The sequence below is a fragment of the Muscardinus avellanarius genome, assembly GCF_963383645.1.
Source record: "Muscardinus avellanarius genome assembly, chromosome: 1".
NCBI lineage: Eukaryota > Metazoa > Chordata > Mammalia > Rodentia > Gliridae > Muscardinus > Muscardinus avellanarius.
The window spans coordinates 122,285,908-122,312,633 of record NC_137786.1 but is presented as its reverse complement, the minus strand read 5'-3'; the positions used below and the strand labels follow the sequence as shown (position 1 = coordinate 122,312,633).

At 44.2% G+C, this 26,726-nt stretch overlaps 1 protein-coding gene across 1 annotated transcript; it reads left to right on the top strand.

Moving 5' to 3' along the window:
- Positions 1-25,262, top strand: VPS11 (VPS11 core subunit of CORVET and HOPS complexes; the record flags this gene model as incomplete). The annotated part of the gene is given in 17 exon segments (XM_080704539.1): positions 1-201; positions 204-269; positions 2,748-2,855; positions 3,749-3,884; positions 5,525-5,688; positions 11,148-11,395; positions 12,103-12,304; positions 12,692-12,843; positions 19,680-19,866; positions 20,779-20,925; positions 21,045-21,233; positions 21,334-21,495; positions 22,028-22,167; positions 22,255-22,457; positions 22,577-22,748; positions 24,732-24,954; positions 25,098-25,262. Coding segments are annotated over 17 exon segments (2,865 nt in total).
- Positions 25,263-26,726: the final 1,464 nt, after the last annotated feature.

Here is a 26,726-nt window from a genome sequence, read left to right as displayed (position 1 = left end):
ATGGCGGCCTACCTGCAGTGGCGGCGCTTCGTTTTTTTCGACAAGGAGCTGGTGAAAGAGCCGCTGGGCATCGATGGGACCGCTCCCGGGGCCGCACCCGCCTCTGGATCTGGTGCTTCCAAGTTTCTCTGCCTTCCACCCGGAATCACTGTCTGCGACTCGGGCCGAGGGAGCCTTGTCTTTGGAGATATCCTTCCTCTGGAGCTCTCTCCCCACCCCTGATCCCCAAGAGAGCCAGCGGAGATGGACTTTGTCAGTCGGAGTGGTTCGTACTTCGCCCCATTTTCCAGTAGATGGGTGCCCAGAGCCCTTCTGCCGTCTTAAGGGAAGAAAGAAAAAGAAGGAACTCCATTCTCTAGTTTGTCAACTGAGCAGATCTGGGGGAAGTCATTTTAGCCTCTCTGGGCTTCACTTTCCATCTCTGTTAAAGGGGTGTTAGTGCCATTTTGACGAGGTTATGTTTAGTTTCCCAAAGTGGATGGTAGTTGTTTTTTAATGCTGAACTTTAATAAAGGGCCGGGCGTGGTGGTGCACGCTTGTAATCCCAGCATTCAGGAGGCGGAGATGGGAGGATCGCGGTTCGGGGACAGCCTCAGCTACTTAGTGAGGCCCTTTGCAACTCAATGAGACCCTGTTTCAAAGTAAAGAATAAAAAATAGGGCTGAGGGCGTCGCTCGGAGGTATTATGCCGCTGGGTTCCAACTCCAGTATCGCAAAAAAAAAAAAAAAAAAATGAATTGTGCAGCCTGGCCTGGTAGAGGATGATTGTATCGCAGTACTTGGGAGGCTGAGACAGGAGGATAACAGGTTCCCCATCAGCTTCAGAAACTTGTGCGGCCCTCCACAATTTAGTGAACCCCTGTTTCAAAATAAAGAATAAGAAATAGAGCTAGGAGTGTAGTTTGGAGGTAGTGTGCTCCTGAGTTCAATCTCTGGTACAGAAAAAAAAAAAAAAAAAAAAAACGTTCCTGGGTGGGATGGTGCACCCTTGTAATCTTAGTACTTGAAAGGTTGAGACAGGAGGATTGCAGGTTCCAGGACGGTCTCAGCAAGTAGTGAGACTCTCAACAACCTAGCAAGACAAAAATAAAAATAAAATTTTTATTCATAATAAAAATAAAATAAAAAATAAAATAGGGCTGGGGTGTAGCTCAGAGGTAGAATGCCCCCCAGGCTCAATTCCCAGTTGAAAAAAATGGAAAAAAATAAAAAAAATTTTTAAATGAAAAATGAAAATGAATAGTATTATTGGGTGAGGAGGGAAAGGAGAACAGGAGTTAGCTGTTTTGTTTTCAAGATAACATGTAGGGAAAGCCTTGCAAATTTTAAAGTGTTGTGCGCACATTAGTTTCTGGGTTGTGGTCTAAATATAAGTATGGTAGGCCTTTAGTTGAAGCCTGAAGTGGAGAAATTGTACCAAGCCCATACTCCATTTTCTAATGCAGATGTTTTTCAATTTATGATTTTATGTCTTAAAAAGCAAAATGTGGCTGGGCGTGGTGGTGCATGCTTGTAATCCCAGCATTCGAGAGGCTGAGACCAGAGGATCTCGGTTCGTGGACAGCCTCAGCTAATTAGGGAGGCCATCCACAACTTTATGAGACTCTGTTTCAAAATAAAGAATAAAAAATAGCGCAGGGGGTGTAGATTAGTGGGGTGTACCTCAGAGGTAGGACCCATACCCTCCCCTTCCCGAGAGAGAGAGAGAGAGAGAGAGAGAGAGAGAGAGAGAGAAGAGAATATCAGTTTTCCCTTGAGAAACTGTGGTTGAGAGGGAGCTGCATATTTCTGCAGCTGCCCAGCCTGGCAAGAGAGAATCTTACCCATATCACTATCCCAGAAAAGGACTGAAATTCAAGGTAGAATTTTTTTTTTTTTTTTTTTGGTGGTACTGGGGTTCCTGGAAGCCCTTCTACCTCCGGGCTACACTCCCAGACCTATTTTTACATTTTTATTTGGAAACAGGGTCTCCTAAGCCAGCGCGCGCGGCTGGCTTCGAACCTGCGTGATCCTCCTGTCTCTGCCTCCCAAGTGCGGGGATTACAAGCGTGCGCCACCACGCCCGGCCAAGGTAGAATTTTTATTGACTGCATATTGCTTTCACACCACTGTAAATGAAAAATCATTAATTAATTTTTTTCTTTTGCAGTACTCGGGATTGAACCCAGGGGCATTCTACCTTAGAGCTATACCTCCAGCCCTATTTTAGTCTTCCATGTCTGACTTCGTCTTTATTTTGAAACAGGGCCTCACTAAGTTGCAGAGGACAACTAAGTTGCAAGGTCTCACTAAGAAGATGAGGGTGTCCTTGAATCTACTCTTCTGTCTCAGCCTTCTAAGTACTGCAGTTACAAGCGTGTGCCACCATGCCTATCTGAAATTATTAATTTGAGGACCGTGCATACGTACCTATGATAGTTAAATTTGTAAGTTAGGCACAGGAAGACATTAGCAAGAATAACTAATAATAGAACAATTATATTTACCAACTATATTTATATACTGTAATAAAACTTAGCTGAAGGTGGTCTCTCAAAATGTCTTAATTTCTCATTGCACTATAGTAATATTTTCAGACTGAGGTTGACTTTGGGTAACTTATTGCAGATAAATGAAAGTGCAGAAAACAAAACCACAGATGAGAGGGTGGGAGTGGGGCAGACGACTATCTCTCCTTGGAAAGGAGGCTCCTTGACTACCCTGTACATATGGAAGGCCAGATCTGGTTCTTGCCACGTTCCCTACAGCTTACAGGCTTCCAGGCCTACAAATTACGGGTGACACACCTGTACCAACTGAAGCAGCACAATATTCTGGCATCTGTTGGTGAGGATGAAGAGGGTATCAACCCCCTGGTGAGTTTCAGAAGATAAACAGGCTTCTTTTTCTTTTTTTTTTCTTTTTTCTTTTTTGTCTAGTGGAGACTAGTATTCACACTTTATTCTTTCTGGTACTGAGGACTGAACCCAGGCACATATTATCTACCAGCTACATCCTTCACCCCTTTTTACTTTTTATTTTATTTATTTATTTTGTGGTACTGGGGATGGAACCCAGGGGCATTCTACCTCTGAGATACACCCTCATCCCTATTTATTTATTTATTTATTTTGGTGGTACTGGGGTTCCTGGAAGCCCTTCTACCTCCGGGCTACACTCCCAGACCTATTTTTACATTTTTATTTGGAAACAGGGTCTCCTAAGCCAGCATGTGCAACTGGCTTCAAACCTGTGCGATCCTCCTGTCTCTGCCTCCCAAGCGCGGGGATTACAAGCGTGCGCCACAACGCCCGGCCTAATTTTTTATTTTTATTTATTCGAATAATAATTTGCGCTTGTTCAAAGCCAGGGTCTCTGGCTTCGAACCAGCGCGATCTTCCTGTCTCCGTCTCCCAAGCGCAGGGATTACAAGTGTGCGCCACCATGCCCGGCTAATTTTTTATTCTTTAGTTTTGAAACAGGGTCTCACTGAGTTGCAAGAGGCCTCGCCACGTAGCTGAGGCTGTCCGCGAACCACAGTCCTCCTTTCTCCGCCCCCTGAATGCTAGGATTACAAGCATAGGCCACCACGCCTGGCTTACTTTTTATTTTGAAATAGCATCTTACTAAGTTGCTGAGGTTCTTGCTAAATTGCTGAGGCTGTCCTGAAACCTATGATTCTTCTGTCTCAGCTTTCCCAGTACTGTGGTTACAGGAATGTGCCACCAGGCCCAGCTACAGAATTCACACTTCTGAGGTCTGTCCGTAGGTAAAGATCTGGAATTTGGAGAAGAGAGATGGTGGCAATCCACTGTGCACTCGAATCTTCCCTGCCATCCCAGGAACAGAGCCAACTGTCGTGTCTTGTTTGACTGTCCATGAAAATCTCAACTTTATGGCCATTGGTAAGGAGAAAGAGGGCAAAGCTAACACTCTCAGGTTCTTTATAGATTTTCTTCACTTATTTTTGTAGCTCATATTTGCTGTTTTTGTGAGATCACTTTGTACTGAACTGAGTCTTTTGAGATATTCAGGTTTAGAATGGGAACCCAGCATGACTGAGCATGCTTGTAAAACCAATGCTGGGGAGGCTGAGCCAAGGATTTCAGGTTCCAGGCCAGTGAACCTGTGTTTCAAAATAAAAAAGCCAGCCGGGTGTGGTGGCGCATGTTTGTATCCCCGCGCTTGGGAGGCTGAGACAGGAGGATCGCGCAAGTTCGAAGCCAGCCTCAGCTGGCTTAAGAGACCCTCTTTCCAAATAAAATATAAAATAGGTCTGGGAGTGTAACTCAGAGGTAGAAGGCCCCTGTGTTCCATACCCAGTACCACAAAAATAAATAAATAAACAAATAAATAAACAAACAAAAAAGCCTAGTGTGGTGGTACATGCTTGTCATTCCAGTACTTGGGAGGCTGAGACAGGAGGGTCACAGGTTGGAGTCCAGCCTTAGCAACTTAGTAGGCTCTCCACAACTTAAGACCTTTTTTTTTTGGGGGGGGGATCCAAGGGTATTCTACTTTAGAGCTACACTTCCCAGCCCAAATTTTATTTTTCATTTTGAAATAGACTCTCATTAGATTGCTGAGAGTCTTATTATTTGCTGAGGCAGTCCTAGAACCTGCCCATCCTCCTGTCTCAGCCTACCATGTGCTCAGATTATAGGCATGCACTACTACGCCTGGTGACCCTGTTTCAAGATTAAATAAAATAGAGCTGGGGGTGTAGCTCAGAAGTAAAATGCCATTGGGTCCAATTCCCAGTACCATAAAAATAAATTGGCCATTAATGCTGTTGCACACCTATAATCCCAGTACTTGGGAGGTTGAGACAGGAGGGTCACAGGTTCATGCCAGTCTCTCAACTTAATGAGACCTTGTTTCAAAACAAAAAAATAAAAAGGAATGGAGGTGTAGCTCAGTGGTACAATGTCCTTGGGCTCGATTCCCAGTACCACAAAATAAAATAATGGGAAGGCATTTAATTTGATTCTTTGAAAATGAGTCAGTGAAGCCAGGCATAGTGGCCCACATTTGTAATCGCACTTGGAGGCTGAGACAGGGGTATCACAGGTTTATGGACAGCCTTAGCAACTTGGGCCCTCTGCAAATTAGTGAGACCTTGTTTCCAAATAAAAAATAAAATAGGAGGCAGGCGTGGTGGTGCACACATGTAATCCCAGTACTTGGGAGGCTAAGACAGGAAGATCTAGGTTCGAGAACAACCCCAGCTACTTAGCGAGGCCCTGCACAACTTAGTGAGATCCTTTTTCACAATAAAGAATAAAAAATAGGGCTGGGGTGTAGCTCAGAGGTAGAAAGCCCCTGGGTTAAATCCCCAGGAAAGAAAGAAAGAAAGAAAGAAAGAAAGAAAGAAAGAAAGAAAGAAAGAAAGAAAGAAATGGAGTCAGTGTGTACTGATATTTAAGTTGACCATTAAAGAAGTCAGGTGTAGGGGGGACAGCTTGTTTCTACTGATGTCTCCAATAGTTTTTCTTCCTGGTCTTTTTTTGCCTGTGGTGAAGTGCTGTTCTCTGCTTGCCCACAGGTTTCACAGATGGCAGTGTTACACTGAACAAAGGAGATATCACTCGGGACCGGCATAGCAAGACCCAGATTTTGCATAAGGGCAACTATCCTGTTACTGGACTGGCCTTTCGTCAAGCAGGAAAGACCACTCATTTGTTTGTTGTGACAACAGAGAATGTCCAGGTAGGACCAAGGCCACTACTCTCAGGGACAGGCAAGAAGGGCTTCTACATTGCTGAGGAGCTAGGGCAGGAAATGGGAGAGAGGAGTCTTAAAATGTTCATCATATAGCCAGGTGTGGCTCACACCTGTAATCTTAGTACTTAGGAGGAAGAGACTGGAGGATTTTAGGTTCGAGGACAGCCTCAACAGATTATAAAATTATAAAACTCTCGTCAACCTAGCGAGGCTGTATTTCAAAATTAAAATAGGGTTGAGGATGTAGTTCAGAAGTAGAATGCTCCAGGATTCTTTCTCCAGTATAATTTAAAAAAAGAGAGACTTTTGTCAATCTAGTGAGACCCTGTTTCAAAATAAAAATAAGCCGGGCGTGGTGGCACACACTAGTAATCCCAGTACTTGATAGGCTGAGACGAGGATCACAGGTTCGTGGCCAGCCTCAGCTACTTAGTGAGGCTCTCAGCAACTTAGGCCCTGTTTCCAAATAAAGTATAAAACAGGTCTGGGAGTATAGCCTGGAGGTAGAAAACCTCTGGGTTCCACACCCAAGACCAAAAAAAAAAAATAGGGTTCGGGTTGTAACTCGGAGTTCAGTCCCTAGGTTCAATCCTCTGTAGCACAAAAATATATATAAATTAAATAAATAAAAATAAAATAGTGCTGGGGTGAACCTTGGAGGTAGAATGCTCCTGGGTTCAATCCCCAGCACCGCCCCCCCCCAAAAAAAATCATGTAGACAGGCTTGGTGGCCCACACTTGTAATTCTAGTACTTGGAGACTGAGACAGGAGAATCACAGGTTCAAGGTTAGCATCAGCAACTTAGACTGTTAGCAACTTAGCAAGACTCTGTTGCCAAATAAAAAATAAAATAGGGCTTAGGCTATAGTTTGGAGGTAGAATGCCCCTGGGTTCAATCCCCAGCATCACAAAAAAAAAAAAAAGTTTTTGAGATAGCCTTAAGTCATTTGCCCAGATGAGTATTTTATTTTGCCAGGTGTGATAGTATGTATACACCTCTAATCCCAGTGCTTTGGAGTCAAACTGGATGATCACAGGTTCAAATCTAGCCTCTACAATTTGGTGAGCCCCTTATCCACTTACTGAGACCCATTTTTCAAGATAAAAATACAGTTGTGGTGCATGCTTATAATCCCAGCATTTGGGAGGCCGAGTCAGTAGATCACAGTTCGTGAACAGCCTCAGCTGCTTAGTGAGGCCCTTTGCAACTCAGTGAGACCCTGTTTCCAAATAAAAAATAAAAAAAATAGGGCTGGGGGTGTAGCTCAGAGGTAGAATGCCCTTGGGTTCCATCCCTAGAAAAATATACACACACACACATACACACACACACACACAGACACTAGGGCTGCGGGTGTAGCTCAGAGGTAGAATGCCCTTGGGTTCCATCCCTAGTACATATGTATACACATACACACACACACACACACACACACACACACACACACACACACGCTTAACTCTCAGAAATACTGTTTTTATATAACAGGCAAGGACAGCCGGTGTGGTGCAAGTTTATAAACCCCATACATGGGAGGCTGAGTTTGGAGGATTGCAGGTTCTGGGCCAGCCTCAGCCCCTCTGCTATCCAGAGCATCTTAGAATACAGCCGGGTATGGTGGCACATGCTTGTAGTCCCAGCATTTGGGAGGCTGAGACAGGAGGATCTCAGTTCACAGAGAGCCTCAGATACTACTTTGTGAGGCCCTTTGCAACTCAGTGAGACTCTGTTTCAAAATAAAGAATAAAAAATAGAGCTGGGGGTGTAGCTTGGAGGTAGAAAGCCCCTGGATTCCATCCCAGTACTGGAAAAAAAAAAAAAGTCTCAGAATACACACTGAGAGCATCATCTTGGATCAGCTCAGTTTGAATACATGGTATTTTGCATGGTGGGAGATTTGTCTCAAGCAGACAAATTACAAAGGACCTGTTGTCATCCTTTAGGTGTAGCCTGTGTGTGTGTGTGTGTGTGTGTGTGTGTGTGTGTGTGTGTGTGTGTGTGGTACTGGGGATTGAACCCAGGGAATTCTACCTCTGAGCTACACCCCCAGCCCAATTTTTTTTATTTTTTATTTGGAATCAGGGTCTCACTAAGTTGTGGAGGACCTCAGCGAAGATCCTTCTGTCTCTGCTTCCCAAGTACTGGAATTGCAAGTATGTACCACCGCACCCTGCTAAGATGAGGTCTTTGATGTATCCACCCAGTAGTGTTTAATCTCTGCTTCCTCTAAGCTTATCACATGTCTGCCTCACTGACTTTCCTTATCATAACTCTTGACAATTTTTAGTTTTCGTGTTTGATGAACTTTTATGATGCCTTGTCTAAAGCATCTATAAAAGTAAGATGCTGGCCTATATACCACCTATATCTCCCCTACCCCCCAAATATTAAATATAATTTTTTCCAAATTATTCTGACTGACTTTGTCCATTTTCATGGGAAAAGACTTTTCAGGAAGCTGCCTTGAACAGTGACCTTTTATGGCTTGAACCACAGAATAATTTTCAGGGACCTGTTTGAAGCAGCAACCTTCTGTGGCAGGACTATGGAGCATGCAGTCCTCTGGGGCCTGTGATACTCTGCAACTTAGCAAGACCCTGTTTCAAATGGTGCACACTTGTTTTTTTTTTTTTTTTTTTTTTTTTTTTTTTTTTTATTGGTGCACTGTATTCATACATCATAGTGGGATACAAACTTTTGTAGACATACATGCACACATCGCCCAGTCAGCCCCCACCCGATCCCCACCCCATTCCCTCCCCATCCCTCCCTCCCATGCTTGGCTTAGTGGTTGACATCTAGTATTATAGCAATTTATCCAAAATTAAAAATGATAATCTCACATAACAGTTTCATTTGTCTGTTACCAAGCTTTTGATGACTTAAAGATAACATTTCAATATTTCTTTTTGCTTTCTTTCCTACCAGAGAATATTTTTTTTCTATTTTTTTTAGGTGAAACTATCATATATTTATATATTTATTTTTCAGAAAAAAATCTATCCTAATATGGAATATGGATTCTAGATACCCAAAACGATCTTGAAAAAGAACAAAGCTAGAAGATATATATTTTCTGATTTCAAACCATTTACAGCTACAATAATTGAAACAGTGTAGTACTATTCTAAAGGCAGATATATAAACCATTGGAGTTAAATACAAGCCTAGAGCTAAATTCTTCCCTATATTATCAAGTTATTTTTGACAAGGTTTCCACAAACATTTGGTGGTGGAAATAATAATCTTTTATTTCAACTAAATATTTCAACTAAATATTGTTGAAAATAATAATTACATGGAAAAGAATAAAGTTGGACCCTTACCTAATCCCATATACAAGTATTAACTCAAAATAGATAAAAGACCTAAATATAAATCTTAAGACTATAAACTTTTAGAAGAAAATCTGGGTCATAAAACCTCACAACATTGAAATTGGCAGTGATTTCTTGGATATGATTTCAATGGCACAGGCAACAGAAGAGTATACAAACTCCCTAAAAAATAAAAAAATATTGTATATCCAAAGACAATGTAAACAGAGTTAACAGTTACTAATAGAATGGGATAAAATATTTCCAAATGCTATATCTGAAGGTATATTAATATTCCAACTAGAAATCCTAAAAATTAACAACAATAAAGGCAAACAATACCATTTAGAGATAGGTAAAAGACTAACAGAAGTAATGAATCTCCACAGATAACCAATCTTAGTTGACTGTTGGATGGAAACTCTTGTTTCTCTGGTTCTGGTGTGTGTTACCTATTTCTTCTTTGTAGTTAATCTCTGAGTATTCTCTCTAGTGCTGGTTTTGAAGACATAAATTCCTTCAGTTTCTGTTTGTCATGGAAGCTTCTTATTTCTCCATCTAATTTGATAGAAAGTTTTGCTGGGTAGGAAATTTTTGGCTGGAAGTTGTTTTCTTTCAGAGTTTGGAATATGTTACTCTAAGCCCTTCTGGCTCTCATGACTTGGTTTGGGAAGTCTGGAGTGATTCGAATTGGTTTGCCTCTGAATGTCACTTGGCCCTTTGCTTTTGTTGCCTTTAAGATTCTCTGCTTGGCTTCCACATTGGTCATTTTGACAATGATGTGGCGTGGGGATCCTCTTCTCCGATCCTGTCTAAAGGGAGTTCTATAAGTTTCCTGGACCTGTGTATCAACCTCTTGCTCTATGTTTGGAAAATTTTCTGCTATTACTTCCTTGAAGAGATTGTTGATCCCTTTGGTTTCACTTTCTTTTCCCTCCTCTATTCCAATTATTCTTAGGTTAGCTCTCTTAAAATGGGCCCATATTTCTTCAATATCAGATTCCTGCTGTTGGATATTTTTTTCTAGATTAGAAACTATGCATTCATTTTTGGAATGATCATCTTCTAAGAGCGAGATTCTGTTCTCCATGTGGTCTAATCGGTTGTTTGTGCTTTGAATTGAGGCCTTTACTTCATTAATTGCATCCTTTATCTCTTTTTGGCTCTCTCTGAGTTCTTTTCGAAGCACCTCTATTATTTCTACAGTTATTTTCCTGATTTGATCTTCTAGAAATCTCTGATTTTCTGTTTTATTGGGTTCTGATGTTGTGGGGTTGTGGGCATTCATTGCTCCATTGTTATTCCTCTTTCCCATGATTTTGGAAGTTTGTGCCTTCTCTGGATTCTTCCCTTGGGTCACTATGACTTCACTTAAGGTGCTCTGGATCTCGAGTCAGTAGTCTCAAATGGTGCACACTTGTAATCCCAGCATTTGGGAGGCTGAGACCGGAGGATCATGGTTTGTGGACAGCCTCAGCTACTTAGGCCCTTTGCAACTCAGCGAGACCCTGTTTCAAATAAAGAATAAAAAATAGGGCAGGGGGTGTAGCTCGGAGGCCGGATGCCCTTGGATTCTATCCCCAGACCTGCAAAAATAAAATAAAATGAGGCTGGGGGTGTAGCTCAGAGGTGGAATGCTGCTGAGTTCAATCATCAGTACCACAAAAAAAGAAAAGAAAAGCAATTGCAATTCCTTTACTATGTAATGATACTATGTACAGAGAAAAGAAATATGGCCCCTATGTATTTATTCATTTAATAGATGGGTGATGGTCAGTGGAGAAGGTAGGCACTTAGAATGTAGAGCGAGCAAGCCGGTATGGATTCGGGAAAGCCTTTACAAAGGCTTTGGTGTTACCTCATCATAGGAGCCTGTTAACTGGGCATGGTGGCACATGCTTGTAATCCCAGCGTTTGGGAGGCTGAGACAGGAGAATTGTGGTTGGAGGACAGCCTCACCTGCTACTTCAGCCCTTTGCAACTCAGTGAGAAGCTGTTTCAAAATAAAGAATAAAAAATAGGGCTGGGGGTGTAGCCCGGAGGTAGAATGCCCCTGGGTTCCATCCCCAGTATCTCCCCCCCACAAAAAAAAGATTGTTAAAACCCTTTTTCTTTCTTCTGACAGTCCTATATAGTTTCTGGAAAGGACTACCCTCGAGTGGAGTTGGACACCCATGGTTGTGGCCTGCGCTGCTCAGCCCTCAGCGACCCTTCTCAGGACCTGCAGTTCATTGTGGCTGGGGATGAGTGTGTCTACCTTTATCAGCCTGATGAACGTGGGCCCTGCTTTGCCTTTGAGGGCCATAAGCTCATTGCCCACTGGTTCCGAGGCTACCTCATCATTGTCTCCCGTGACCGGAAGATTTCGCCCAAGTAAGGACTCCAGAGAGACAGGAAAGGAAGAGGGCTCGACTTGTTTCCCAGAATTAACCCGACTTTAAAATCCTAATGCCTGGATCCTGCCCATTTCCTACTTTGGTTTTATATAGATTGCACTTCCACCTAAACTCTGTCATACATTTTAACTGAAGAAATGTTTTTGCTGCAGACATTTGCCATATAGCCTGATAAACGAGAGAGCTCCATGGAATTTGGACCTGGTATCAGATTTTTTACCCTTTAGTCTAAGTTGCACAGAGGAGCAAGGGATGGAGTGGTAGAGAAATTGGGAAGTGCAGGATACTCTTTTTGTTGTCACTATTTTCCAGAGCCAGTACAAGGGAAAGGTGGGTACTTCTGCATGATGGAAGTACTCCCTTAGATGTTGGTTCATTTTCATTCAGTACCAAGCACAAAGTTTTACATAGACCGGATATTAGATGATTGAATGTTAAAATGTACTTAAGTTTCTTCTCTGTTGGCCTGGGTTTATTATAGGATCCTATGGGGTAAGATCAGGATGTGTCATCTTTCTAAGCTACCAGCACAGTGCTGCATGTTCTGGGATGCGCTGCTGGAGGGGCCAAAGGGTGATTTATTCCTGGTGGAATGGGCAGCACTAAAGTTGTCATGGGAAAGGAACAAAGGGGCGTTGGGACAGAGGTAGACCAAATACCTGGTGCTTTTTCTTTCCTATGCAGGTCCGAGTTTAGTAGCAGGGACTCACAGAGCTCCGACAAGCAGATTCTCAACATCTATGACCTGTGCAACAAGTTCATAGCCTATAGCGCCGTCTTTGAGGATGTAGTGGACGTCCTCGCCGAGTGGGGCTCCCTGTACGTGCTGACGCGGGATGGGCGGGTCCACGCACTGCAGGAGAAGGACACACAGACCAAACTGGAGGCAAGGCCACCAGGTTCCCAGAGCTGGCACAGGCACCTAGAAGCAGCTGCAAGAACAGGTTTCCTAAGTCAGTTGGGCCCAGGGTGTTTATTTCTTCGTGTCACAGCTTTGCTTGGTTTCCTTAGGGTAGGGATTGTAAGGTAGATGGGATGAGGCTTTGCAGGGAAGTAGCCTTTGGGATCCTGGGCCTGTTCTCAGGGTTTGCAGAGACCCATATGAGGTGAGGTAATGCTGGTCTTGGGGAGTGTCTTGGAAGGTCTTGGTCCTTCTAGGATCTAGGCAGATTTAAACTCCAGAACTGTCTGGCACATGTGTTGTGGGCACATTTTGGGATGGTATTTTCTCAGGACTGCTTCTACCAATTTTCTAATCTCTCTTCCCTTCTAGATGCTGTTTAAGAAGAACCTATTTGAGATGGCGATCAACCTGGCCAAGAGCCAGCATCTGGACAGTGACGGGCTGGCTCAGATCTTCATGCAGTATGGAGACCATCTCTACAGCAAGGGCAACCACGATGGGGCTGTCCAGCAGTATATCCGGTCAGTCTAAGGCTGTGGAACACAGCTCTGAGTGCAGGGACTGGCACCCAGAAGCTGAAACATGTGCTCAGGGCAGAGGCTTCAGCTCAGTTGAAGTTTCTTCACCTGAGTTTCTACTGTGGAAACTGTAATGCCTTAAATAAGAAGACAAGGCATCTTGTTGGAAAGAGAATGTTTAGGGTCAAGTAATACAAGACCAGTGTGTAGCTAAAGTGATGATTACCTCTCATTGTAAATTTTTTTTTTTTTTTTTTTTTTTTTTTTTTTTTTTGGTGTGTGTGTGTGGTACTGGGAATCAAACCCAGGGACATTCTGCCTCTGAGCTTTTTTTTTTTTTTTTGTAGGTCTGGGGATGTAACCCAGGGGCATTCAACCTCTGAGCTATACCCCTTGCCCTATTTTTTATTCTTTATTTTTTGAAACAGGGTCTCACTAAGTTGCAGAGGTCCTCACTAAGGAGTAACTGAGGCTGTCTGCAAACCGCGATCCTCCGGTCTCAGCCTCCCGAATGCTGGGATTAAAAGTGTGTGCCTGGCTGCCTCTGAGCTTTTTTAAAATAAAAAATACTGCTTTTTATTATTTTTATTTATTTATTTATTTTGTGGGCCTGGGATGGACCCCGGGGGCATTTGACCTCTGAGCTACAGCCCCTGCCCTATTTTTTTTATTCTTTATTTTGAAACCGGGTCTCACTGAGTTGCAGAGGGCCTCACTAAGTAGTTGAGACTGTCCGCGAACCACGATCCTCCGGTCTCAGCCTCCCAAGTGCTGGGATTCCAAGCTGCTTTTTATTTTAAAACAGGTCTCAGTAAGTTGCTGAGGGCTGTGCTAAGATGCTGAGACTGGCCTTGAACTTGCAATCCTCCTGTCTTAGCCTCTCAAGTACTAGAACTGCAGGCATGCACCACCAGGCCTGGCTCCTTTTAAATTTTAAATTGGCTGGGTGTGGTGGCCCATGCTTCTATCCCAGTAGTTGGGAGGCTGAGATAGGAGGATCACAGACTTGTAGCCAACCTCAGCTACTTAGTAAGGCCCTCCACAACTTAGAAACAACTGTTTCAAAATAAAGAATAAAAATAATAAGGCTTGGGGTGTACCAGAATAGGTAGAATGCCCCGTGTTCAATCCCCAGCTTTTGAAAAAAATAAATAAAATCACTATATTGAGCTGGGCGTAGTGGTGCATGCCTGTGATCCCAGTACTTGGTTGGAGGCCGAGACAGGAGGATTGCAGGTTCGCTGCCAGCCTCAGCCATTTAGTGAGGCCCTCTGCAACTTAGTGAGACCTTGTTTCAAAATAAAGACTAAGCCAGGTGTGGTGCATGCTTGTAATCCCAGCGCTTGGGAGGCTGAGACAGGAGAATTGTACAGCTTCGAAGCCAGCCTCAGCCACTTAGCCTCTCAGCAACTTAGTGAGAACCTGTTTCCAAATAAAATAGAAAATAGGTCTGGGAGTATACCCCAGAGGTAGAAAAACCCCTGGGTTCCAACCTCAGTACCACAAAGGAAAAAAAATAAACCGGGTGTGGTGGTGCACACTTGTAATCCCAGCATTCGGGAGGCTGAGACTGGAAGATCGCTGTTCACAGACAGCCTCAGCTACTTAGTGAGACCTCAGCAACTTAGTGAGACCCTGCTTCAAAATAGAGAATAAAAAAATAGGGCAGGTGGTGTAGGTCGGAGGTCGAATGCCCCTGGGTTCCATCCCCATTACCTCAAAAAAATTAATTAATAAAAAAATAAAAATAGAAGCCGGGCATGGTAGCTCATGCTTGTAATCCCAGTACTCTGGAGTCTGAGACCAGAGGATTGCAGTTTGCGGACAGCCTTAGCTACCTAGTGAGGCCCTCCACAACTTAGTGAGGCCCTGTTTCAAAATAAAGAATAAAGCCGGGCATGGTGGTGCACGCTTGTAATCCCAGTGCTTAGGAGGCTGAGACAGGAGGATCACACAGGTTCAAAGCCAGCCTCAGCTACTTAGTGAGGCTCTCAGTAACTTAGTGAGACCCTGTTTCCAAATAAAGTATAAAATAGGTCTGAAAGTATATCCTGGAGGTAGAAAAGCCCTGGGGTTCTAACCTCAGTACCACCAAAAAAATAAAGAATAAAAAATGGGGTAGGGGGCATAGCTCAGAGGTTGAATGCCCCTGGTTTTTATTTTTAGAACTGCAAAATAAAAAAAAATTAAAAAATAGAGCCAGGCATGGTGGTCCATGCTTGTAATCCCAGTACTTGAGAGGCTGAGACAGAAAGATCACACAGGTTTGAAGCTAGCCTCACCTACATAATGAGGCGCTCAGCAAACTAGTGAGACCCTGTCTCTAAATAAAATATAAAATAGGTCTGGAAGTATAGCCGAGAGGTAGAAAGCTCCTGGGTTCCATCCTCAGTACCACAAAAAAAAATAAATAAATAAATAAAGAGCTGAGTATATTGGTGCATGTTTGTAATCCCAATACTTGGGAGGTTGACAGGAGGATCACAGGTTCATGGCCAGCCTCAGCTACTTGGTGAGGCCTTCTGCAACCTAGTGAGGACTTGTTTCAAAATAAAGGAAAAAAAAAAACAAAGAATAAAATAAAGAATAAAAAATAGTGCTGGGCATGGTGGCACATGCTTGTAATCCCAGCATTTGGGAGGCTGAGACAGGAGGAACCGGGATGGTGGACAGCCTCAGCTACTTAGATCCTTTTCAACGCATTGAGACTCTGTTCCAAAATAATAAAAAATTGGGCTGGAGGTGTAACTTGAGGGTAGAATGCCCCTGGGTTCCATTCCCAGTACCGCAAAAAAAAAAAAAAAAAAAAAGTAGGGCTGGAGTGTAGCTTGGAGGTAGAGTACCACTGGGTTCAATCCCCAGTACTGCAAAAAATAAATAAAAAAGGCTGAGGGTGTACTCAGTAGTAAAACACCCCTAGGTTCAATCCATAGTACCATGGAATAAAAAAAAAAAAAAAAAGATAAAAATAAATGTATGATCTTAGACCCATCTAAGACTTCTGAAACAGTTTGTATTTTGCACTTTAACAAGCTCTACAAATGATTCTTATGCATGACTTTGAGAAGTATACTAATGGAGATAAAAGTTGTTTTTTTTTGTTTGTTTGTTTTGTTTTTACAGTGCTGAGAATGGAACCCAGGGCCATTTTACCTCCGAGCTATACTCTCAGCCCTATTTTTTTTTTAATTTATTTTTTTATTGGGGCACTGTATTCATACATCATAGTGGGATACAAACTTTTGTAGACATACATGCACACATCGCCCAGTCAGCCCCCACCTGATCCCCACTCCATTCCCTCCCCATCCCTCCTTCCCTTGCTTGGCTTAGTGGTTGACATCTAGTATTATAGCAATTTATCCAAAATTAAAAATGATAATCTCACATAACAGTTTCATTTGTCTGTTACCAAGCTTTTGATGACTTAAAGATAACATTTCAATATTTCTTTTTGCTTTCTTTCTTACCAGAGAATATTTTTTTTCTATTTTTTTTAGGTGAAACTATCATATATTTATATATTTATTTTTCAGAAAAAAATCTATCCTAATATGGAATATGGATTCTAGATACCCAAAACGATCTTGAAAAAGAACAAAGCTAGAAGATATATATTTTCTGATTTCAAACCATTTACAGCTACAATAATTGAAACAGTGTAGTACTGTTCTATAGGCAGATATATAAACCATTGGAGTTAAATACAAGCCTAGAGCTAAATTCTTCCCTATATTATCAAGTTATTTTTGACAAGGTTTCCACAAACATTTGGTGGTGGAAATAATAATCTTTTAACTAAATATTGTTGAAAATAATAATTACATGGAAAAGAATAAAGTTGGACCCTTACCTAATCCCATATACAAGTATTAACTCAAAATAGATAAAAGACCTAAATATAAATCTTAAGACTATAAACTTTTAGAAGAAAATCTGGGTCGTAAAACCTCACAACATTGAAATTGGCAGTGATTTCTTGGATATGATTTCAATGGCACAGGCAACAGAAGAGTATACAAACTCCCTAAAAAATAAAAAAATATTGTATATCCAAAGACAATGTAAACAGAGTTAACAGTTACTAATAGAATGGGATAAAATATTTCCAAATGCTATATCTGAAGGTATATTAATATTCCAACTAGAAATCCTAAAAATTAACAACAATAAAGGCAAACAATACCATTTAGAGATAGGTAAAAGACTAACAGAAGTAATGAATCTCCACAGATAACCAATCTTAGTTGACTGTTGGATGGAAACTCTTGTTTCTCTGGTTCTGGTGTGTGTTACCTATTTCTTCTTTGTAGTTAATCTCTGAGTATTCTCTCTAGTGCTGGTTTTGAAGACATAAATTCCTTCAGTTTCTGTTTGTCATGGAAGCTTCTTATTTCTCCATCTAATTTGATAGAAAGTTTTGCTGGGTAGGAAATTTTTGGCTGGAAGTTGTTTTCTTTCAGAGTTTGGAATATGTTACTCTAAGCCCTTCTGGCTCTCATGACTTGGTTTGGGAAGTCTGGAGTGATTCGAATTGGTTTGCCTCTGAATGTCACTTGGCCCTTTGCTTTTGTTGCCTTTAAGATTCTCTGCTTGGCTTCCACATTGGTCATTTTGACAATGATGTGGCGTGGGGATCCTCTTCTCCGATCCTGTCTAAAGGGAGTTCTATAAGTTTCCTGGACCTGTGTATCAACCTCTTGCTCTATGTTTGGAAAATTTTCTGCTATTACTTCCTTGAAGAGATTGTTGATCCCTTTGGTATCACTTTCTTTTCCCTCCTCTATTCCAATTATTCTTAGGTTAGCTCTCTTAAAATGGGCCCATATTTCTTCAATGTCAGATTCCTGCTGTTGGATATTTTTTCCTAGATTAGAAACTATGCGTTCATTTTTGGAATGATCATCTTCTAAGAGCGAGATTCTGTTCTCCATGTGGTCTAATCGGTTGTTTGTGCTTTGAATTGAGGCCTTTACTTCATTAATTGCATCCTTTATCTCTTTTTGGCTCTCTCTGAGTTCTTTTCGAAGCACCTCTATTATTTCTACAGTTATTTTCCTGATTTGATCTTCTAGAAATCTCTGATTTTCTGTTTTATTGGGTTTTGATGTTGTGGGGTTGTGGGCATTCATTGCTCCAGTATTATTCCTCTTTCCCATGATTTCGGAAGTTTGTGCCTTCTCTGGGTTCTTCCCTAGGGTCATTATGACTTCACTTAAGGTGCTCTGGATCTCGAGTCTGTAGTATCTCAGACCCCACTACTCCTTTACTGGGTTGTATCACAGAGTTTCCGACCCAGGGAGTCGATATAGGCTGCTTTAAACTATGGGGTGTGCCAGGTTGCACGTTCTCCTATGGTGTGATATCTCTGCCACCGCCACTCCCCCACTGGGTCAAGTCCCAGGAAGTACAGTACTGGGATTTCTCCTATGTGGCCCGCAGTTTGACTCACTGTTCTTGAGTTCGCAGATGTAGCTGTACTGGACTCGTTGAATTCGCTGCTGCTGCCGTCGGTGGCAATATGGCGCCGCTGCTACGCCCTTGTCCGTGAGGCTGGCTTATTTCTTCTTGGTTTTGAATTCCACTCTGAGTGCCTGCAGCGTGTGCTGAGCTCAGCCACTGGGAGCTTTAGATGTTCCCTGCGCTGAAAAATCCCACCTGGCTGTTCCGCAGTGGCTCACCTCGGCTTGCTGTAGCCGTCCGGTGAATTTGCCGCTGCCGCCGGCAATATGGCGCTGCTGCCGCGTCCTCGGGCGTGAGGCCGGTGTATCTCCTCTGTGGCTCTGAGCTCTGTTCTCAGTCCGCTTTCTCTCTGGAGCCTGGTGATTTTTTTGTTTCTCTGGTGATGGTGTTTTCTGGCTATGAAAGGCGCTGATTTTGTGGTAATGGAGATTGGCTTAAGAGCCCCGCTTTTCTCGGTCGCCATCTTCCCGGAAGTTCTTTTTATCCCAGCCCTATTTTTTATTATTTATTTTTTTATTTGGTGGTACTGGGGGTGGAACCCAAGTGCTTTTTTTTTTTTAACCTCTGGGCTATACTCCCAGACCTATTTTATATTTTATTTGGAAACAGGGTCTCACTAAGTTGCTGAGAGCCTCACTGAGTAGCTGAGGCTGGCTTTGAACCTGTGTGATCCGCCTGTCTCAGCCTCCCAAGTGCTGGGATTACAAGCATACGCCACCACGCCCAGCTTTATTATTTATTTTAAAACAGGGTTTCACTCAGTTGCATAAGGCCTAAGTAGCTGAGGTTGTCCTCAAACCACAATCCTCCTGTCGCAGCCTCCCAAATGCTGAGATTACAAACATGCGCCCCATGCCCTATGAAAGTTCTTTGTTTTTGTTGAAATGTGTCTCTCTCTAAGTTGCTGAGGCTGGTCTCAAACAAAGGATCCTTCTGACTTAGCCTCCCAATTATTGGGATCACAGTACTTCCTGCAATTTGGAAGTGTGTGTGTGTGTGTGTGTGTGTGTGTGTGTGTGTAGTACTTGCATTTGAACCCATGGGCATTCTTCCTCCAAATTACACCCTTCTATTTTATTAATTTTTTTTAAATGGGTTCTCACTAAGTTGTAGAAGGCCTAAGTTCTTGAGGCCGGCTGTGAATTTGTGATCATCCTGTCTCAGTCTCCCAAATACTGGGATTTCAAGCATGAATAACACATCTGGGTCCCTCTACCCCCTTTTTATTTTGAAACAGGTTTCACTAAGTTGCTGAGGCTATCCTAAACCTGTGAACCTCCTATCTCAAGTCTCCTAAGGACTGGGATTCCAGGCATGCACTACTGTTCCTGGCATTGCTATTAATCTGAGTGATACTGAAGCACATGTCTCCTTAGGACCATTGGAAAGTTGGAGCCGTCGTATGTAATCCGCAAGTTCCTGGATGCCCAACGCATCCACAACCTGACCGCCTACCTGCAGACACTGCACCGACAGTCCCTGGCCAATGCGGACCATACTACCCTGCTTCTGAACTGCTACACCAAGCTCAAAGATAGCTCCAAGTTGGAGGAATTCATCAAGGTGCAGAGTGGTGGTGGGGGATCGTTCCTGGAGGGTCCTACTGAGCATGATGCATCTCTCCTATGCTTGCCCTTCCTCTGCAGGGCCCCATGTGAAGGATGACCTTATCTGGGAATCAGTAAATGAGGAAGAGGAGCAGCTATTTATGCTAGTTTTTTCCTCAACTCTCCTCTTGTTTTATATTAGAACTGTCCATAGTATGTAAACCAGAGAGGTGGTTTTAGGGCAGCACTCTGTCCTCAGAAATATCCTTCTTGTGGTAAAGGAGGAAGACCTCTGGCCTTTAGTCAGAAATTCTGAGAAGTTGGGCATGGTGGTGCACTCTTGTAATCTCAGTACTTGGGAGGCTGAGACAGGAGGATTGCAAGTTCATGGCCAGCCTCAGCAACTTGTGAGGCCCTCTACAACTTACTCTGTTACAAAATAAAGAATAAAAAATAGGGCTGGGGATGTAGCTCAGACATAGACTGCTTTTTTGTTCAAGCCCTATACCAAAAAAATTAAAAAAAAAAAAAAAAAAAAAAACCTCTGAGAGACAAGCATGTTTTCAAAGCCTGGACTTCACTTTAGGAACGTGCCTGCAAGCAACAGCAGATGCCTGCTTCCTCTCCCTTTTCTTTCTTTCTTTTCTTTTCTTTTTTTTTTTTTGCTGGTCTGGGGATGGAACCCAGGGGCATTTGACCTCCGAGCTACACCCCCTGCCCTATTTTTTTAAATATTCTTTATTTTGAAACAGGATCTCTCTAAGTTACGGAGGGCTTCACTAAGTAGCTGAGGCTGTCTGCAAACCGTGATCCTCCTGTCTCAGCCTCCTGAAAGCTGGTATTATAAGCGTGCACCAACACACCCGGCTTTCTGTCCCTTTTCTAGTCACCTCTGTGTGGGTGATTTTGTCTAATATTTCCGTGGCAGACAAAGAGCGAGAGTGAAGTCCACTTTGATGTGGAAACAGCCATCAAGGTTCTGCGGCAAGCTGGCTACTACTCCCATGCCCTCTATTTGGCTGAGAACCATGCACATCATGAGTGGTACTTGAAGATCCAGCTAGAGGACATTAAGGTGGGTGAGACTTGTTTTTGGCCAAGCCCTGTTGTGTTGGAGGACATCCCTGGGCTGCTGAAAGTGCTTCCTGTGGGTGAGGAAGAAGTGGGCACTACTCTGCCCTTACCTCTCCACAGAATTATCAAGAAGCCCTTCGGTACATTGGCAAGCTGCCCTTTGAACAGGCAGAGAGCAACATGAAGCGCTATGGCAAGACCCTAATGCACCACATACCAGAGCAGACGACCCATTTGCTGAAGGGACTTTGTACTGACTATCGGCCCAGCCTGGAAGGCCGCAGTGACAGAGATGCACCAGGCTGCAGGGTGAGGCCTCTGGGAGAGCATCTTTGGACAGCGGAGATCACCTCGGGCTCCTGGGGACCAAGCTCACTCACTCAGTCCCTCCTTCCTCCCTGCATGCTAGGCCAACTCTGAGGAATTCATCCCCATCTTTGCAAACAACCCCCGAGAGCTGAAAGCCTTTTTAGAGCACATGAGTGAGGTGCAGCCAGATTCACCCCAAGGCATCTACGACACACTCCTCGAGCTGCGCCTGCAGAACTGGGCCCATGAGCAGGAGCCGCAGGTGAGGCAGAGCATGGAGGTGCTGGTGCAGGGTGCTTAGCTCTCAGCTGCAGAGCACTTGGCTAGCCTGTGTGTGGCCCTGTATTCCATCTCTAGCGTTGCAAAAAAAAAACCCTTCTTGCTATTTCCAATTCTCTATTATGTTTTTGTAGCTGCCATGTGTATATGTGTGTGTGTGTGTGTGTGTGTGTGTGTGTGTGTGTGTGTGTGTGTACTGGGGATTAAACCCAGAGGCATTCTACCTCCAAGTTATAGCCTAGCACTGTTTTATTTTTTATTTTTTTCATTACAGGGCCTAGGGTCTTGGGTTGCTGAGAGTCTCACTAAGTTGCTGAGGCTATCTTCAAGCCTGTGATCCTTCTGTCTCAGCCTCCCAAGTACTGAGATTCCAGGGGTGGGCCACCACGCCCATGGGCTAAATGGTCTTCAGTGAAGAGGAAATTGGACTGAGGGAGATAGTTGACTAACCTTGTCCCAAGAGATTTTATGATTTTCCCTTCATGTCCAGCAGCCCTACCCTCCTTCTTCCCTAGGTCAAAGAGAAGCTTCATGCAGAGGCCATCTCCCTGCTGAAGAGTGGCCGCTTCTGTGACGTCTTTGACAAGGCGCTGGTCCTGTGCCAGATGCATGACTTCCAGGATGGGGTCCTTTACCTCTATGAGCAGGGAAAGCTGTAAGAGTTGGGGACTTAGAGGGAAAGGGGCAGGTCCAGGCAGTTTTCCAGGGATGGCCACTGAGGTGTGCCCTTGTCTTGTGCCAGGTTCCAGCAGATTATGCACTACCACATGCAGCACGAGCAGTACCGACAGGTGATCACCGTGTGTGAGCACCACGGAGAGCAAGACCCCTCCCTGTGGGAGCAGGCCCTCAGCTACTTTGCCCGCAAGGAGGAGGACTGCAAGGAGTACGTGGCCGCTGTGCTCAAGCACATTGAGAGCAAGAACCTCATGCCCCCCCTTCTAGGTACTTGGGAGGACCGGTGGGTGGGCAGCAGGCTCTCCTTCCAGCCAGAGCCTTTCAGCTCTGTCCAGAGGGTGCTGCTCTGCTCATTGTCTCTTCATTCCTTTGGACCCCAATCTCAGTGGTGCAGACCCTGGCCCACAACTCCACAGCCACCCTGTCCGTCATCAGAGACTACCTGGTCCAAAAACTGCAGAAACAGAGCCAGCAGATTGCCCAAGATGAGCTGCGAGTGCGGCGGTACCGAGAGGAGACCACCCGCATCCGCCAGGAGATCCAGGAGCTGAAGGCGAGGTAGCAGCGCCCGGACATGTGGAGGGGCAGGGACGTCTTAGGTCTTCACCAGGGCTTAGGCCGTGCTTCCCTCAGGAATGCGTGGAGTATGTGTGAGCCAGTCTCCTGGTGCATTTTTTTTTTTTCTTCTAGGTTTGTTGGTTTGTTTTCTATCACTTAACTACACCTCCAGTCCCTTGAAGATCTTTTGGGGGTGTGTGGGGTGTTGGGGTTTGAACCCAGACAAATAATATTTCTAAGCTACAACACTAGCCCCATTTTAGTTTTTATTTGGAAACAAGGTCTTGGTAAGTTGTTGAGAACCTTGCTAAATGGCTAAAGCTGGCTCTGAACTCTCAATCCTCCTGTCTTAGCCTCCCAAGTACTGGGATTATAGGCGTGCGCCACACCTGACTAAAGATCTGTTTTAATGGAGGAATTCCACAGAATGGTTTATTATGTGAATATTATTTATTGGGTTTTGGAGGATATTATCTCGAGGGAGGTACTTTCTTTCTGTATATGTCAGTACTCTTTTTCTCTCTTTTGGTACTGAGGATTAAACCCAGGTGCCTGGTTTTAATCTGAACAACACCTCGGTCCTATTGTTCATTTTGAAAAGGACTCACTAAGTTACTGAGAACCTTGCCAGGTTTCTAAAGCTAAGCCTCAAACCTCCCTTTTCAGCCTCCCAAGTACTGGGACAATAGAAATGCACTACCATACCCAACTTACTTTACTTTTTTTTTTTTTTGGGTGGAACTGGGGATGGAACCCAGGGGCATTCTACTTCTGAGCTACACCCCCAGCCCTATTTTTTAGTTTTTATTTTGAAACATGGTCTCACTGAGTTGCACAGGGCCTTACTAAGTAGCTTAGACTATTTGCGAACTGCAGTCCTCCTGTCTCACCTCCTGCATGTTGGGATTACAAGCGTGCGCCACCACACCTGGCTTTACTTTACCTTTTCTAAACACAGGTCTGTGTGGTGGTTGGGAACCAGTCTAAAAAATTTGGCTTTGGAAAATGCAGAAAGTGGTTAATTTAGAATTATTGTGGTAAACTTATTCCCATGTTTTGTGTTATCTGCCCTTAAAAATGTAGAATATTAGACAAGAGTTTCCTCATTCCACAGATACTCACTGAACTCCTATTGTGTCCCAAGTACTATTGTGAACAGCACAGACAGGAAGCTCTGCCTTAGTAGAGCTCTTATCAAAGAGGGAGACACAGTATATATCTAAAATAGGGGAGCTAGAGCTGGGTGTGGTGGTGCACACTTGTAATACCAGCCTTCAGGAGGCTGAAAGAGGAAGATCACGGTTCAAGGACAGCCTCAGCTACTTAGTGAGGCCCTCTGCAACTTAGTGAGACCTTGTTTCAAAATAAAGAATACAAAATAGGGCTGAGGGTGTAGCTCAGAGGTAGAATGCCCCTGGGCTCAATTCCCAGTACCAAAAAATAATATAAAATAGGGGAGCTATTCGAATATGTTATGGTAGTAAGTTCTGAGGAGAAAATTAACTGAGGAAGGGAGAAGGCCAAGTGGATGTCACAGGGTTTTTATTTATCTATTTTCACATTTCGCAATGCTTGAGATGGAATCCAAGGCTTGCGCATGCAGGCAAGTGCTCTGCCACCGAACTATACCTCTAGTCACCCCCCTTTTCCCACAAATTTTAGGTAGGGTGGTCAGGACAGGCCCCACAGAAAGGGTCACTTTGAGTATGCACCTAAAAAAGAATTTGGTGGCAGTTAGAAAAACTCAGAGAAAAGCGTCTGCCTTTTCCCTCTGAGGGAAAAGGGTTACCTGCACTTGCTGAGCCTCACTCTAGACTCAGGGAAGTTGTCCTCATTTGAGCCCTTTAGGAGGCACAAGTGGGTAGGACCTGTGGTCCCTTCCTAGGGGCTTTCCCTGACCCGCTCCCGCTGCCTGCTCTCCCCGTAGGGCCCTGGCCCTGCCCTCATTCTCTTCCACTCACCTCTGCTGTTCCTTGCTTATAGTCCGAAGATCTTCCAGAAGACCAAGTGTAGCATCTGCAACAGCGCCTTGGAGTTGCCCTCAGTCCACTTCCTGTGTGGCCACTCTTTCCACCAGCACTGCTTTGAGAGCTACTCTGAAAGCGATGCTGACTGCCCCACCTGCCTCCCCGAAAACCGCAAGGTCATGGACATGATCCGGGCCCAGGAACAGAAGCGAGATCTCCATGATCAGTTCCAGCACCAGGTGAGGAGGAGGGACTGATGGGGTAGGGGCTCCTGCCAGCATCGCCGAGTCTCTAGAGTGTTGGGGACTTGTGTCCTTTTCTCCTCAGCTAGGAAATGAGCGCTTTAGTTCTGACTCTCTTTCTTCTCTCTTCTTCCCTGTAGCTCAAGTGCTCCAATGACAGCTTCTCTGTGATTGCTGACTACTTTGGCCGAGGTGTTTTCAATAAGTTGACTCTGCTGACTGACCCCCCAGCAGCCAGAATAGCCCCCAGCCTGGAGGCCGGGCTGCAACGGGACCTGCTCATGCATTCCAAGAGGGGCACTTAAGCAGAGCAACCAGTGGGAACATGTGAGATTGTGGGGCACAGCTGGCTGGGCACAGCCTGAAGCAGCTGTCATGGCAGAGAAGATGAGGCAGACATGCCCACGGCTGCATTCTATTCATTTTTTGGTTTTTTGTTTTGTTTTGTTTTTTGTGGTACTGGGGATGGAACCCACAGGCATTTGACCTCTGAGCTACACCTCCAGCCCTATTTTTTATTCTTTATTTTGAAACAGGGTCTCCCTGAGTTGCAAAGGGCCTCACTAAGTAGCTGAGGCTGTCTGCGAACTGTGATCCTTCGGTCTCAGCCTCCCAAATGCTGGGGTTATAACTGTGTGCCACCACATGTGCATCTAATCTGATGTTGCCCTCAGGACTCCAGGAGACTCTGCCCCTTTGTCTGCCAGCCTGCTCCCTCCTGCTGACTAGCAGTATAGATTATTCTAAACCAGCAGGGGAGGGCACCTTGGCAACGCCTGAGTATGGACAATGGCTGCTCTGTTCTGTGTTCAGGAGAACCAGGCTGTGCTTGGGGCCTTGCTTTTGCAGTCTATAAATAAAGGAATATAGTGATATGAGAATTGAAGGATTTTTTTTCAGGGGACTTTCTGGTGATTCTTAACTGCACATCACATTCTTCCTTCCATCCTAAACCTTTAGTTCCCTTCCTACAGATTTCTTTGGAAATCATGTTGAACTCGACCTCATCGCAGTCATGGGTGGGGGGCTTGTGGTATCTAGTAAGATTCACTTTCATCTTTTTTTCTCTTTTCTTTTTGTAGTACTAGGGATTGAGCCCAGGGGCATTTCACCTCTGAACTACACCTCCAATCCCTTTTTATTTATTTATTTTTTATTTGCGGGTCTGGGGATGGAACCCAGGGGCATTGGACCTCCAAGTTATACCCCTTGCCTTATTTTTTATTCTGTGTGTGTGTGTGTGTCTGTCTGTCTGTCTGTCACTGGGGGTGGAACCCAGGGTTCTACTTCCAGGCTATATTCCCAGACCTATTTTATACTTTATTTGGAAACAGGGTCTCACTAAGTTGCTGAGAGCCTCATTAAGTAGCTGAGGCTGGCTTCAAACCTATATGATTCTCCTGTCTCAGCCTCCCAAGCGCAGGGATTACAAGTATGCACCACCACACCCGGCTTTTATTCTTTATTTTGAAACAGGGTCTCATTAAGTTGCTGAGGGCCTCACTAAGTAGGTGAGGCAGTCCACGAACAGTGATCCTCCAGTCTCAGCCTCCCGAACGCTGGGATTACGCGCGTATACCACCATGCCCAGCTCCTGTTTTTTTTATTTAGAAACAGGGTATCACTAGGTTGCTGAGAGTCTATGTTACACAGGCTAAACCTGCAATCCTCCTGTTTTAGCCTCCCAAGTATGGGGATTACAGGCATGTGCCACCATGCTAAAGTTGACTTTTTTCCTTTTTTTTTTTTTTGTGGTACTGGGGATTGAA